Raw genomic sequence first — 15,224 nt, forward strand, 5'->3', positions numbered from 1 at the left:
TTATTTATATTTTTATAATAAACCAATGTTTACTCACTTTTACTAAATGTTATTTTTATTTATTTATCTTTATTATATAATTTGTTATTTGCTTGTTATTTATTATGTACTTGTTAATTTTATTTGTTATAATATAATATAATATAATAAAATAAATGTATTGAATATAGTGTAATGGTTAGGGTTATACATTTATTTTTATTTGCTATAGTATAAAAAAAATTTATTAAATATAGTGTAAGGGTTAGAGTTATACATTTATTTTTATAATGAATTATTTTATATGTCTCTAAATGTATTATTTTATAAATATTTGTATTAATAATTTAATTTTATTTGTTATTATTTACATAATATTACATATTATATATAATATTTTATTTAGATATGATATTATATATTATTTTAGATATTTTACATGCATATTTTACACTTATTATGTACTTGTTAATTTTATTTGTTATAATATAAAAAATAAATGTAATAAATATAGTGTAATGGTAAGGGTTATTAATTTATTTTTATTTGCTATAATATAATAAATGTATTAAATATAGTGTGAGGGTTACAGTTATACGTTTATTTTTATAAATGTATTATTTTATAAATATTTGTATTAATCGTTTAGTTTTATTTGTTATATATATATATATATATATATATATATATATATATATACAGTACAGACCAAAAGTTTGGAAACATTACTATTTTTAATGTTTTTGAAAGAAGTTCTTCTGCTCATCAAGTCGCATTTATTTGATCAAAAATACAGAAAAAAACAGTAATATTGTGATATATTATTACAACTTAAAATAATAGTTTTCTATTTGAATATACTTTAAAAAAAATAAGTTATTCCTGTGATGCAAAGCTGAATTTTCAGCATCATTACTCCAGCCTTCAGTGTCACATGTAACATCCAGTCTATCACAGGATCATTTAGAAATCATTCTAATATTCTGATTTATTATGAGTGTTGGAAACAGTTCTGCTGTCTAATATATTTGATGAATAAAAGGTTAAAAAGAACTGCATTTATTCAAAATAAAAATAAAAATCTAATAATATATATTCTAATAAAACATTTTCTTTACTATCACTTTTTATCAATTTAACACATCCTTGCTGAATAAAAGTATTGATTTTATAAAAAAAAGAAAGAAAGAAAGAAAAATTACTGACCCCAAATTACTGACCAGTAGTGTATATTGTTATTACTAAATATTTATATTTTAAAAGCATAGCTTCTTTTTTTATTCATCAAAGTATCCTAAAAAAGTATCACATGTTCTGAAAAAATATTAAGCAGTAGAACTGTTTCCAACTTTGATAATGAATCATCACATTAGAATGATTTCTAAAGGATCATGTGATAATGATCCTAAAAATTCAGCTTTGCATCACAGAAATAAATGATCATTTAAAGTATAATAAATTTGAAAACAATTATTTTAAATTGTAAAAATATTTCACAATATTACTTTTTTCTGTATTTTTGATCAAATAAATGCAGGCTTGATGAGCAGAAGAAACTTCTTTCAGAAACATTAAAAATAGTAATGTTTCCAAACTTTTGGCCTGTACTGTACTGTATGTATGTATATATATATATATATATATATATATATATATATATATATATATATATATATATATATATATATATATATATATATATATATTTATTTATTTTTACATATTTTACATTTATTATATATAGGGTGAGGGGATAGGGTTATACAGTTTCTTATAATATATTTCTATTACTATTATTAAATAAATAATTGTTATATTTATTATGTAATAATAATTTTTAGATTCATATATAATATGCATCTAATATTTAACAAACAAACAAAAAATAAATAAATGGGATTTGGTGTGTTTTTATTTTATTTCAAAGTCTGTATGATAACAACTTCATGCACACTCTTGCTGATGGTGTGCAGGGCTCCATTAGAACTGAATGGGGTGTGAATCCCATTGTCTGCTGAAGTGGACATTGAGATCAATTGTTCTTCTGAGATTAAGGGACTTGTTATTACTCTGGGACCACTTTGTCTGACACCTAGTGTGTATGCACTTCCATTGTAACAGCTCGGTCCGCCAATTACTTTAGTGTCATGGGTGGATTTGATCATGTTGTAGTTGCTGTGCCACCTCAGTAACTGTTGCAGCAGGAGTGACAGCTGCTGTTTGAAAAGTCAATCTATAGGGTGTGTTCAGGAGGCTATGGCTTTAGCACATTTTGCTAGAACAATTCATTTATTTCTCTATTCTGCAGCAATCGAACAAAGTATCGAGCAAGAGGAGGGGTTGAACAGATCATCTGCAGATTTGCGGATCCGCAAGACACAGGTATGAAAGTAATTAAAAACCCCAGTGTATTTTTATTCTTCTAATGATAATCAACAGTCTATTCAGTCAAATTAAGGTCATGTGAAAAATACAGACTACAACATATTCCTAACAAGTGAAGGAACTTGACAAGGATGAACTGATTTATTTGTCAATTTAGTTTTTCTTTGTCAAGCAACATTACAACTTTTGCATGGTTAAATTCAATATTCAGTTTTTTATAATATTAGTTTCCTAATATTATTCTCACTTTTTATCGTCTTTCTAAGTTTAAGAGACTTATCATTCATAGGTTATGATAAGATGATAATAGTGTAAAAAAGTCTTCCATTAGTAAGGCATTTAATTGATGGCACTATTCATAAATGTACATTACCACCATAATAAATGTAAAATAATAAAACATACTTTATTATAAAAAACATACAAATATAACCATAACTTTAATAAACATAATTTTATATTATATTTATTTAAATAATTTATATAATCATTAAGAGTGGGTGTATACATATTAATATTTACAAATTATTTTTATTTATGATATATTTAAAAATGCCGATGTGATTTATTCAGTATATATATATATATATATATATATATATATATATATATATATATATATTTTTTTTTTTTTTTTTTGATTAATATTAAACATTCTATTTATATATATATATAATATAACTTTTTATATTTTAATGTTTTTTTTTAATTTAGCAATTTAATAAATATATAATATTTAACACACACACACACACACACACACACACAATTTTAATAATAAATTGCAAAATTTAAAAAAACTGAAATATAAAAAAGTTATATTATATATAAATAGAATGTTTAATATTAATCAAAATAATATGATAAAATAATAAGAATCAAATAAATATTAAATTAATATAAATAGTACATACTTTTTTTATGATTTTTTTAAAGAAATTCAAAACATTTGTTGTGCCAATGCGTCTTTCATATGGGAATAATGTATAATAGGAAGGAAGTGCTCAAAAAATATTCAAAACTGTACAAGTTTTTTTTTCGTTATGTAAACTAGTTATAATATAGCAAGCAATATTCAGCAAAATAATGCTAATCTGACCTTCAGGGTGTTTAGAGACAGGCACACTTCCTGTGACCTCTGCCCTCCCACTGAGTAGCTTTGTCAAACACCCTCCTCAGTGCCATCTGCTGTCCAGAAACAGAACCAAGAGCGGTAATCTCTCAAACTGCAGCAAAAGCAAGGCCCCATTTCACAACAATCACTCTTGGTCCTCCAAACATTATCCTACTGTCAGAGAGCGCATTCACGTCCAATGTGCAGTTACACTTCCACATCCCTAAAGCCTGCACATGTCTACCTTCATCCCACAGCATTCCACGCTGTCACGCAAGTTTGTGGAGGTGATGACGGAGTACAACACCACGCAGTCCAAATACAGGGACCGCTGCAAGGACCGCATTCAGAGACAACTGGAAATTAGTGAGTTCTGACATGCCTGCAACCCACGCGCACAAACACAAGCTGAGAAACAGCCTCCACATCACTGGAACATGTATTTGCTTTTGAAACACTTTTAAACACAGCATTCAAGATATACATTTTATCAGTAAACATATGACCAGTTCCAGTGCTCATCAAAATGACCAGGTATGCCACAAACTGATACCATGTTCTTCAAATATATTTAATCAGCTGGCAGAACAACTACCAATGAGGAGCTGGAAGACATGTTGGAGAGCGGGAAGCTTGCTATCTTCACTGATGATGTAAGTTTAAAGGGTTTGTTCACCCAAAAATGAAAATTAGGCTGCATTTTACTCCCATAAAGCTGACCTCATATGTAATTCCCCTGGAACTGCTTCCGTTTACAACAGTGAGCGCAAATTGGATTCATGTGATTATTATGTTCTGAATATGGATATTTTTCTTACAAAAATGCATCGATTCGCTACGGGAGACCTTTGTTCATCCCCCTTTTGTTGAAGGGTGCTTTTTATTTCACTTCTTTTGGACTGAAGGAATGCAACACCATTCAATGATAGAGCTTTGAATATTTTAAATATAACTCTTGACTGGATTCGTCTGAAAGAAGAAAAAGTCATATACACCTAGAATGCGTTGGGGGTGAGTAAAACGCAGCCTAATTTTCATTTTTGGGTGAACTAACCCTTTAATAGTCACTGATCCTTTACAAAGTAATCTAACTATGACTTTCGTTTCCGTGGAAGAAAAATGTGTGATTTCTACAGCTACTGCTGCGTTGTGGACTTCAAACACTATTAAAAAATAAAGGTTCTTTATGGTTCTATTTTAGAACATTAAATCCTTTCGCACTGCGTAGTTCTAGGAGTTCTAGGCAGCCGATAGTGAAGAATTTATTCGTGGCATTTACAAATGTCAACAACCAGTGGATGGAGGACGTCCCATTCTTAGCAGTTTTTTGATGTTTGTTGTAGGGATGGGCGATATATCGAATATTAGCGATAATTTTGGAATAATTTTGACAACGATGTAAAATTTCAAAATATCATTTCACATTCAAGCATACTTTCCTAAAAGAACACGCTGAACGTCCAAAAAGTGTAACATGTTATTGGGACTGCTCTACACTCCTCTTCCTGGTGTTTTGCTTATTTTAAGCAATCTGGCAACCATGTGCACGCAAACAATCGCTCCTCATTGCGGAAGCGCCGCTGCAGATGATCTGAAAAACAAACAAAGCTGGAGTTTAGCATCTAAATGAAAGCGTCATTCAGCCAGTCTGTGTTCTGTCATGAGATCTCGACTGTATTTTTTGCGATTGTGATCGCTGTATAAATGCAACTCAATCGGTGTTGTGTGAATAGAGAGACAGGCTATGGCAATGTGGAATTACTTATAGGAGTTTAACTTTTATAATATTTTTCATTTGTTTTACCAGTTTTCATAAGATAGACAGAGAGAGTGTATAAGTCTTTGGTATTAATATAAGAAATACCCATGTGTTTCAGCAAATAGCTCCCCATCTGAGAGGGGTTTAAGTGGCAGTGGGAACATAGTTTCGTGTCACAGAGCTTCTCTTAAACCAGAGACAGTAGACAGACTTGTGCTCTTAGCTAAAAAAATTAATTCCTTATCCCAGTTTAATTATTTCCCCCAGTTTCTTTTATTTATTATTATTTAAATGCAAACAGAGATGCATATCAAATATCGTAAAAAAAAAAAAATTGAGCTTTCATATATCGCCCAGCCCTAGTTTGTTGTGGGTTTCATGATAACGGAGATGAAATGTACAGTAAACGCACAATTGAAAGAGCACGAAAATCTGACTAAATCTCCTATGACAACTTGTAGTGTTATCATCGAGGCTGAGAAAAGAACACAACGCTGCAGACAACAGGTAAATGCCATTATGCCTGTTTTCCCATGGAGTAAATATGTTTACATGGCTTTTTAAAAATGTTGGGTAGACAGGGTTTTGTATGCGTGTGGCCTGTCAGCGTACACTGAGTCACTGATGGTTCCTATAGAACTGTTTCAGACACTATTCTGCAGTAGAAAACAAATTAGTTCCCCCAAATAGAGTTCCTAGTACTAAATACATTCCTAGTTCCTGCGGTGCGAACACGACAAAAAGTACTAACTTCCACCAATAGTTCTAGGAACTACCAAAATGTTCCTCAGATCCAAATGCGCATTTTAATATCCACGGAACCTTTTCATTCCACAGAAGATTCTTTAGATCATTAAAATGTTCTTCACACTGAGAACAAATGGTTCTTTGGGGAACTAAAAATGGTTCTCCAATATGTAATCACTGCAAAAACCCACTTTAGGTACCTTTATTTTTAAGAGTGTAGATGTCCACATCGGTTTCCATGTGATGCATATTCAAATATTTCTTTACAACCTAGCCTATAGTCTTTAGGCATCTTTACACCTTGATTGTGTAAAGATGTAATGCTGAATTTTTCCTGCTCAGACCCACCTCAGCCCCTACTGCTGGAATTGCTGTGTAAATGCATTCATGGCACCTCTGAGAAGCATTATACAGTCTGTGAAAAGACACATAAATGCCGCTTTAGAAGCACTTCTGTGCAACCATTTGCGATTTTAGGAATGAATTCTGTACAAATTTATGTTTAATAATAGTAACTTGCTCTTGACCTCCTGCCATGTTTTCTTGTATTTTCCATGTAACAGATCAAAATGGACTCCCAGATGACCAAGCAGGCACTAAATGAGATTGAGACTCGACACACTGAGATCATTAAGTTGGAGAACAGCATCCGTGAGCTGCACGACATGTTTGTGGACATGGCCATGCTGGTGGAGAGTCAGGTACACCACAGCAAAAATGACAGGAGGAGGAAAATAGTTAGTGGTGTTTTTGCTTCACAAAAGTCCCTTCCAAAAAGCTGTTAAAGAGGCATACAAATGAGACTTGATTTGAGATTTTTTTTATATATTCACATTATCATGGCGAATACCCGAAGAATTTACTTAAAAAACCCAAAATAAAATTCCTGTCATTATTTACAGACCCATATGTCACTGTGTGCAGCCTTTCTAGTATAGTTTATACCACTGTAGTTTCGTTTGTTAATATGTAGAATTTTAGATTTTTAGTTTTAATTAAAATTTTCTTTAAAATTAATCAATTATATGTGCTTATAGTAATTTTGTGTGCTTTTCTCATATTTTTTAATTATATCTTTAATTTATTTTTTTGTTGGTTTTAGTGTTTCAAATGATTTTTATGTACAACCATTTAAAATGCTGCCAATTAAATATTTTAATTCGTTCAATTTTTTTGCATTTTAATCTACTTTTTCCTATTTATTTTTTCTGTACTACAGTTACGGAAAACTTTTTTTTTTTTGGTGGAACACAAAAGGTAGATTTTCTTTTTTTTTGCCTCTTCTGTCATTTTTATTCCTTATCTTTACATTTTTATTACATCAAATTAAGCTAAATATTTTTTGCAAATTAAACATTAAATGATTCTTCAAATGAAGCATTTTAATTTTTGGTGAATTTTCCTGAGTTTCTCATTAAATTGTTATATTTATTTTATATCCTTTTTATTTCAATTATTGAAAACAAATTTTAAAGGATTAGTTATAATTATAAATAGCACTACACTGCTTGCATGTTCAATGTTTTTTTTTATTCATGTAGCTCATTTCCATACTATTTATAAATGCCTCATCTATCAGGCTAAAAAAAAAAAAAAGATACCCCATTGATAGATATTTATACACCATTTTTAAATTCTGTTTGTGAACACTGGCTAGACAAAAACACGTCCTTGAAGTACACTTTGCTGCAAAGTGAGGCTGACTTTCAAATGTAATTCACAGATAGAAATTTATTTCTTCCTCCACGACCAAAAACAGGTGAAATTATTTACACGACACAGTCCCTGTGGATCAATCTGGGGTTAAGGGCATTCGAGCATCACTGCTTGTGGGTTTTGAAATCAGGCTGCATGAAGTACAAAGAATTTAGCCTGCAACACTTAAACTAGACACACAGAAGTATGTCTAACAGGAAACAGTCTTTGTGTGATTTTTGCATTGCATACAGTGATAGTAAATGTGTGCCTATTGTGAAGACGTTTGTTTGAAGTGCCTTTTTTGTCATTCACAGGGAGAGATGATTGACAGAATTGAGTATAATGTGGAACACTCTGTGGACTATGTAGAGAGAGCAGTTTCTGACACCAAGAAGGCTGTCAAATACCAGAGTCAGGCACGCAAGGTAAAACACCATCAGCTGCTACACCTGACGTCTTTAAGTTTAATGCCCTTTGTGTACAATGACTCATGCTCTCAGTGCCTTTCTAGAGAATGCAGTCATAAGCTGTCATGCACAAAAACGAGTAATAGAAGAGCATTTTAAAATTATTCCTAAGCTATTAAACCATCCAGAGAAATACTATATTGCTCCTTTGGCACTCATTGGTTCTTCAACAGATGCGGTCTGTTCCTAGATTTTTTGCTGCAGTTTTACTGGCTAACGGCCATTGCAGTGGTGGTCTAAAAACTGCAGACTCTTGGTGTTATGCCACTTACTTCTGTGCTTTCTGAGGAGTCAAACTGCAGAAATGGGGTGGTTAGATTCTTACCGGCCCCATGGATATTTGCTAATAGTTAACTGCTGGTGAAACTTAAAATGGAAATTATTTTATCTAGTGTTAATAACTAATTTTAACAAATTAAGTCTTATTGTAAAATTTTAATAGATAAGAATTGTTAATTATGGAAGCCGCTTTCCGCCATGGAGTAAAAACTAAAACAGGCAATTGCAACTTTTTATTTCACAATTTGTACTTTTTTACAATTTGGACTGAATTGTGTGATATAAACTTACAGTTTATCTAATGAAAACAAGCTTCAATGGATAATTGATCAATCTGCAATTATTTGCAGGTTATTAACTTGCAATACAAAGGGTCACAATTCACTAAACAAAAACATTGCTTGGTCCCTTTACATGTCGGATAGATGATCACCAGAAAAAAACGTAGATGTTTCTTTGCTTCAAACTTGGATGTGTGGTTTTCTGTCTGCATGCCCAACCAAGCATTTCCATTTAGTTACTTTAGTTTGGCACATATCTCTTGGCACAATATAATATTTGCAGCTTCCCTCCATGACATTCAGTACATGTGCAGTTTCTTTTGGAGATTCCAGAGTTCAGTATGATGTTAGTAGTGTATTTAGCCTTTACAGTATACAATATCTAATCACCACCTTCTCAGATGAAGGCTACATCAAAGGGGCTACATCTCAGAGTGGGTCCTTTCATCAATAATTTAATTAACATTTAATTGATTTAATGATTTACTCTGGTAATGGTTTAATTGTTAATGGCTTCATTTAATGATTTAAAGTGTGGTTAAGATGAGGTGATGCTACTTAGATTAGCTGACTATCGCAACAGAGTAGCTAGATGAGATAAAAGATTTGTGGTTTAATTTGTTTATCTTTCTGTCTTTCGTTCCCCCCCTTTTCACCCTCTGCAGAAGAAGATCATGATCATCATCTGCTGTGTAATTTTGGGAGTGGTTTTGGCGTCCACTATCGGAGGAACCCTGGGCTTCTAAACGACATGAAGAGAGACAAACACTTGGAAAGCTGAGTGTTTTATCCACTTAAAAACGAGTAAAGGAAATTGTCATAAAACGGGGGTTGGGTAGGGTAAAAATCGAATATTAAAAAAATCAAACTATCAAAAAAATAAATAAAGGAGATGTTACGTACTAGCGGATTTAAATATATACGAAAGTGGGTTCAAATACAATATAAAATTTACAAAGTGTACATGCAAATGTATCGAACATAAAGCAGCACATGGGTACATGGCACCTGTAAAGGAATAAAAATCCATTTTTGTTTTTATTTTATTTTTTAGCGTTGCTTTCATTTTTGGGGGGGCCTCCAGGACAGTGCCAGCAACTGCTAAATTGTTTTCCGTTCCGGCAGAACATGGTGTTTGGTAAACCATACTAGCATTACAAACCGACCGACTGCACAGATGTTATAGATAGTAGTTCTAGTCAGATTTCAGATTTCAACGTTCCGAGTGGTCGCTTGCATATAGATGAAAACTCTCATCGTTACATTATTAGCTCATTACCGATGAAGTGCTGCAGTTTAAAAGCAAGTCTTAATACATTTACTGTGGGCAACTGTTAACAAACTAAGAAAAAAAAGAACTAAGAAGCACACATTTCAAATTGTGAGAGGAAGTGATATCAACAAGTTTGTACATGAAGATGATTTTGTTTTTACTTCATTTGCTGTAGGCAGCGGGGGAACGGACATTTCATTTTAGCACGTTATGAAAGCTACAGGATAGATAACGTGGCATTGCGCAAACTGTTAAACTATGCAGTTTAGATAGTGATTTGCCCCTGCTTTTTGAATTAATTCATGAAAAGATTCTGAAAGAAGATTTATTGTAAGGAACGCCTAGCCTTTTGGAGTGGAGGGTAGCTAGGTCTGCTGAAATGAATTTATCTTACTTTGTTAGTTTTGTGCTTTTTAATTTGCCTTGTTTCATAAATTGCATATATATTTTACATTATAATATAAAGGATGGGCTTGAACAGGACCGTTTTGGTTTTAAAGGATCGTTTTGGGAGTTTGCTTGACGTTTCACCTTGGTGCTAGTTTATGAAGAGAGAGTAATAAAATTAACTATGGGGACGTGATAGACACTCTTAGATCCTTATTGTTAAATTCTACATATCATATTGGAGTAGGTGCAGTGCAGACGAGTTATCTGATGAAATTTTTACCTGTAGATGCATTCTTCAGTTCAATTGAAGAAATTTGTACGGACAGTCAGGACACTTATTATGCAGCGACTAAATGGAAAGACATTTACACAAACTATATGAAATAACTAAAATTTAGCTCTGAACGCCCAGAGAGACGGCATCTTGTTATGATAACTCTTGCTTAGAATAGGACGCTTCGATTTTGTCCAAATATAAATATTTTTTCTTTCCAGAAACACAAATCAAACAGCTGCATCATGAATTTGTTGCATCCTTTCCTTCGGGGAGAGAAAGTGCCAGATTGGTTAATTATGTACTGCTTGTTTTTAATTCAAGGGCTAAAATTTTTAACCAAACTTTAGCCCCGGGTTTTTTTTTCTTTTGATGAAGAATCCCTCTTGGCTTGATTCAGATTCGTTGCACTCTTAGAACGCCCTTACCCGTCTTGTTGATGATGTCCAACTCTGAAAGTGCAATCCTTTTCTCAATACGGAATTCATTTTCCTTGTACTGCTCATTATAGAATATATAACAGGAGCCCCCCCACCCCGTCCCACCACCCCTTTACCTACCCAAAGCAAGTAGTAGGGAACAGGAATGATTCTGGGGATAAATACTGTACACTTTTTACAAAGCCTGAAGCAGAGGGCCGGGACTATTTTGCTTTAATCATTCCAGTAACGTCCAGCATGTTTTCTTTGAAACTTCTGTGTATTTAGTGTCAAATCACTTACATGTATGGTAAAATGAGGTAAATATGTATGTCGGTGTTGTTTTTTAGTAGTCGATATAGCTGGAAGGCCCTTATTTGTTAACGCATGCAACTTTCGCTTTGTTAGTTTGCATGGCTCTCGATCATGTGTGCACTTTATAATCAGAGAAAACAATGTCGTATGCCGCCACATTTCTTGGGTTGTACCGTTTTCCGTTTTGTTAATATGTTTGTCTTGTTAATTTATGATTATTTATTAAGACTCTCTAAGGGTTGAATGGAGGGGGGTTGACTTCATTTACTAGTTCTGCTGCCTATTTCATCATGACCCTGACGATGCTGGAGTTTTAACGTGGTCCCCATGAATGTGTTCCCTGTGGATGTGCACATAAATACAAAAATCTGTTTGTTGTCGGGTATTTTGTTCTTAAACCACATCCGTAGTGTAAAACAACGTATTTGCCCCCCCCACCCCCTCGCCCTCTGGAAACACTCTGGGTACAAATAATTTTTGCGCATCTTGTTCATTTTTCCTTCCCCCTGATGTTTTCCCGAACTTGATTGTTGTGCTTAACTAGAGATGATATGTGAATTCTTTCGTAAGACTATTCTTTATTGTGAGTCGTGTGCTGCGGTGTCGAATTGCGCAATTCAAAAGGCCATGTATGCGTGCCCTGTCCCTTCGGCATTTTTTCCTTTTTTACGTACATGTTGCTGTATATGTGAGCATGAGCATTGTGTGTGTGGTTGTGCGTGCGTGTGTGTGTGTGCTCGTCTGCTGTTGGAGCCGCAAGGGGCTTCTCTGGTCTGCAGGTCTATGGTATGCACCTCTAACGCTCCAGTTCTGTGCCGACTTCATTCAAATGTTAAGAAAAGTAATAAGACTAAAAAGCCAAAGCATTATGCGAGTACAGAGCACAATGTTACAGTCGACTGTATTGTGTAGTCCAGCCTGCCCCATAAATCTTGTGAACTCTCTTGCATATACATTGACTGTTTTCAATTCCACCGCTTTCAGCGACAAGGTTCTTGATATATAAAGGTTTATTTATGTTTCTATTCATTCTGCACAATATGTATAATGTATACTACACAAGCTTGTTCGTTTTAAAGCACTTTCTCCAAAAACAGCTACATACAAAACAAATATCCCCCAACGATGTTCAAATGTTTTGTGTACTGTATGTTGTTTTTTTCTTGCTCCCTCAATGATGCTGTTTATGTTACCATTTTCCCCTTGTTCAACTCACTTGCATTGCTTCCTCTGTGCTGGCAATACATTAGACGTAGACATTATATCAGCTCTGGTTAAAAGAAAATGAAAAAAAAAAAAAAAACTGTATACTGACATGGGCACAGATCTGGATGAAAGTTTTCTCAGTTGTTTTATTTTCATTTTTCAACAGTTTTTTGATGTTTGTCACTCAGACACTGAAATGACCAGACAGCACTGGCATAACACAGCACATTGAGAAGGCATTTTGTAAATGAGTGAAAATTACAAACTATTATATATTAAAAACAAAACAAAAAACAATGTACCTCTTAGAGCTTAATTGCATAACAGTCTTTTTGGTTGGGGTTGTTGAGTGCCTCATCACTGCAGGTGAATAAAAAACCCAATCCACATGGCGAGTGAACAGCAACACAACAAAGCTAGAAAACTTCCGCCATGATCGACGACGCCGTCTGCTGCTATGTAGACTGCTTTGTAGATTGTAATGCTCGCTTGGTTTCCACATGTGCTTTAGCAAAGACTTTTACGTTAATTGATACGACTTCTCGGTCCAAGGCTAATGAGCGCCCAAAACCTGCGATCGTGATTTTTCTCAACAGCCCTAGCCATGATCCTCCTTAATTTCATCCCCTTTTGTGTCATTCCTTTGATCTATATTCCCATTAAACTTTATACCAGTATTCTTGTTTCAGTGTTAGATTTAGAATGAGGAAACGGTTTGTGGAGATGGTGCTCAAAATGTGATTTCAGCAAAATGATCATCAATTACAGAGAATGGCCTGTAATGATGTGATGAAAACACTATACTAATTAGAACAGGAAGATTACTGTATAAGGATGACATAATTGAATAATACCATTATCAAATGTGATGAATTATATAACTGCGATGATTTAAAGAATCCCGAGAAGTTGTGTTATATTAGTAGTACTATTGAATGCTCGCGATTTTGTCAATCTGAACTGAACCTTTGTCTTGTAATTATTGTAAATATTTCAAAGAGAGAAACAATGACTTGCATGTCCATGTATAAAACTACTAAAATAGTTCCTGTCAAAGTTGTGAGATTGATTGATTTTCTTGTTCTTTGCCCTTGTCGCAGTAATTTGCTGCCGACCGCTTGCTCGCTTGTCTTAAAGCAGTATCTGACACTGTCAGTGATGTCAAGGGTGCTCTATACTGAAGAAAAGGAACAATGCTTTACCATCAGATTCAATACAATACGTTGTGTTACCTCAGAGAGCCATTACCGGTTCAACTCTGAGGGAAAAAAGTGCTTCCCTCCATGTACACCTTCGATAGGTCTACAGGTCAAATGCACACCATCCGTAGCTTCCAGGCACCTTGAACAATTTTCTTTGCAGAGGTCCACCACATTGGCAATGACAAATTTAGAACAATTAGTGGCATTTTTGTGCATTTCGTGGTACGTGTTTGGACGCTTTCATAATCAGTGTCGGTTAGAAATCCTTGCATGCGTAGACTGTAGCATGGCTTAAACTCAAATGTTCTAGTTAAAGGTAATGCGGGATGAGCTCTGCTCTTATACGAAGAGCGCAGTTCTTGGGAATTGGAAGTTTTCTTTAAAAGTACAGTAGGAAGACAATAAGGCTCAAAGCAAACCGAAGCAAAACACTCGTCTGTGCAATACAAAGAAAAGGGCTTTCTCACACATGCATTTGAAAGCACTGAAGAACGCCGACTTCAATATTATTTTGGGAGTTGAGTGAAACACCAGCCACTAACCGTGGCTCCAGCTGTCGTTTTACGTGTCCCCAAACATCTTCTCATTGAAAGTCCATTCAGGGCAGAAACCACATTGAGATGGGCACCAAGGATGGGAAGGAAGAAATTAAATCGATTCCTGCAACTTTGACTGGAATTGAAACTTCTGTCTTTTATTTTCTGTGTGTGTATGTGTGTACTGTATTGTAAAAAAAAGGAAAAAGATTCAAACAAACAACATAACTGTCCCTCTCTCCCCCCTCTCTTGTAATACTGTTTGCTGTTCTGTTTGGTTAGTGTGGCATATACCAGTATCCCTCACCTCCCCTAAAACCCTTTGCTATTTTCCTCCCTTCTCTCACAATCGCTCTCTCTCTCCCTCTTTTCTCCTTGGATCTTTAAGATGAGAACTCTATGCAGATGCTGTCTTTTATAAGTGTGTCAAAATTTTAAGTTGAAATGAAAAATGAAAAAAGAAAAACCCCAACAAACAGATATTATGAACTGAAACAAAAAATAAAGAAAAAAACGATTGTCCAGTGTACAACTGCTGTTGTTGTCTTCCCTACTTTTACTCCTCTCTCAAATCATGGGTGGGCTGCAGGACGTCAATAACATGAAAAGGAAGCTTGCCTATTCATTAAGCATACATACGAGTATGTAAGAGTGTTTTTCCAAGCTAATTTTCACACTGCACTGTCGGGTCCATCATCATTTTGGATTTAGATGTTTTTGCCAACTTTCTGGGTGAAATATAAACAGTTGGAGTTTCAAGTACGGCCTGCTGGCTTTCCATCATAAAAAATTAATTAAATCAAAGAGATTTGATCCTGGAAACCATTCAGAACGGCCACTGTGGTAGCAGCATCAGGTCACCTCAACTTCTTCCCTTAATTATATTCATAATATATTGTA

The 15,224-nt window shown here is 34.0% G+C and overlaps 1 protein-coding gene and 1 long non-coding RNA gene across 2 annotated transcripts in view; one reads left to right on the forward strand and one right to left on the reverse strand.

Moving 5' to 3' along the window:
* The window catches only part of stx1b (syntaxin 1B), a 53,683-nt gene extending 38,827 nt beyond the window's left edge, over window positions 1-14,856 (forward strand). The window contains exons 5-10 of the mRNA XM_059555778.1: window positions 2,288-2,361; window positions 3,736-3,844; window positions 4,058-4,131; window positions 6,548-6,685; window positions 7,997-8,107; window positions 9,375-14,856. Coding sequence (XP_059411761.1) covers window positions 2,288-2,361; window positions 3,736-3,844; window positions 4,058-4,131; window positions 6,548-6,685; window positions 7,997-8,107; window positions 9,375-9,455 — 587 coding nt within the window. The 3' untranslated portion in view covers window positions 9,456-14,856. The remainder of the gene's footprint in view (window positions 1-2,287; window positions 2,362-3,735; window positions 3,845-4,057; window positions 4,132-6,547; window positions 6,686-7,996; window positions 8,108-9,374) is intronic.
* LOC132145070 (uncharacterized) overlaps window positions 1-15,224 on the reverse strand; it is a 49,358-nt gene that overhangs the window by 33,141 nt on the left and 993 nt on the right. The window lies entirely within an intron of this gene.

The sequence above is a fragment of the Carassius carassius genome, chromosome 8 (genome assembly GCF_963082965.1).
Source record: "Carassius carassius chromosome 8, fCarCar2.1, whole genome shotgun sequence".
In the NCBI taxonomy this organism is placed as follows: domain Eukaryota; kingdom Metazoa; phylum Chordata; class Actinopteri; order Cypriniformes; family Cyprinidae; genus Carassius; species Carassius carassius.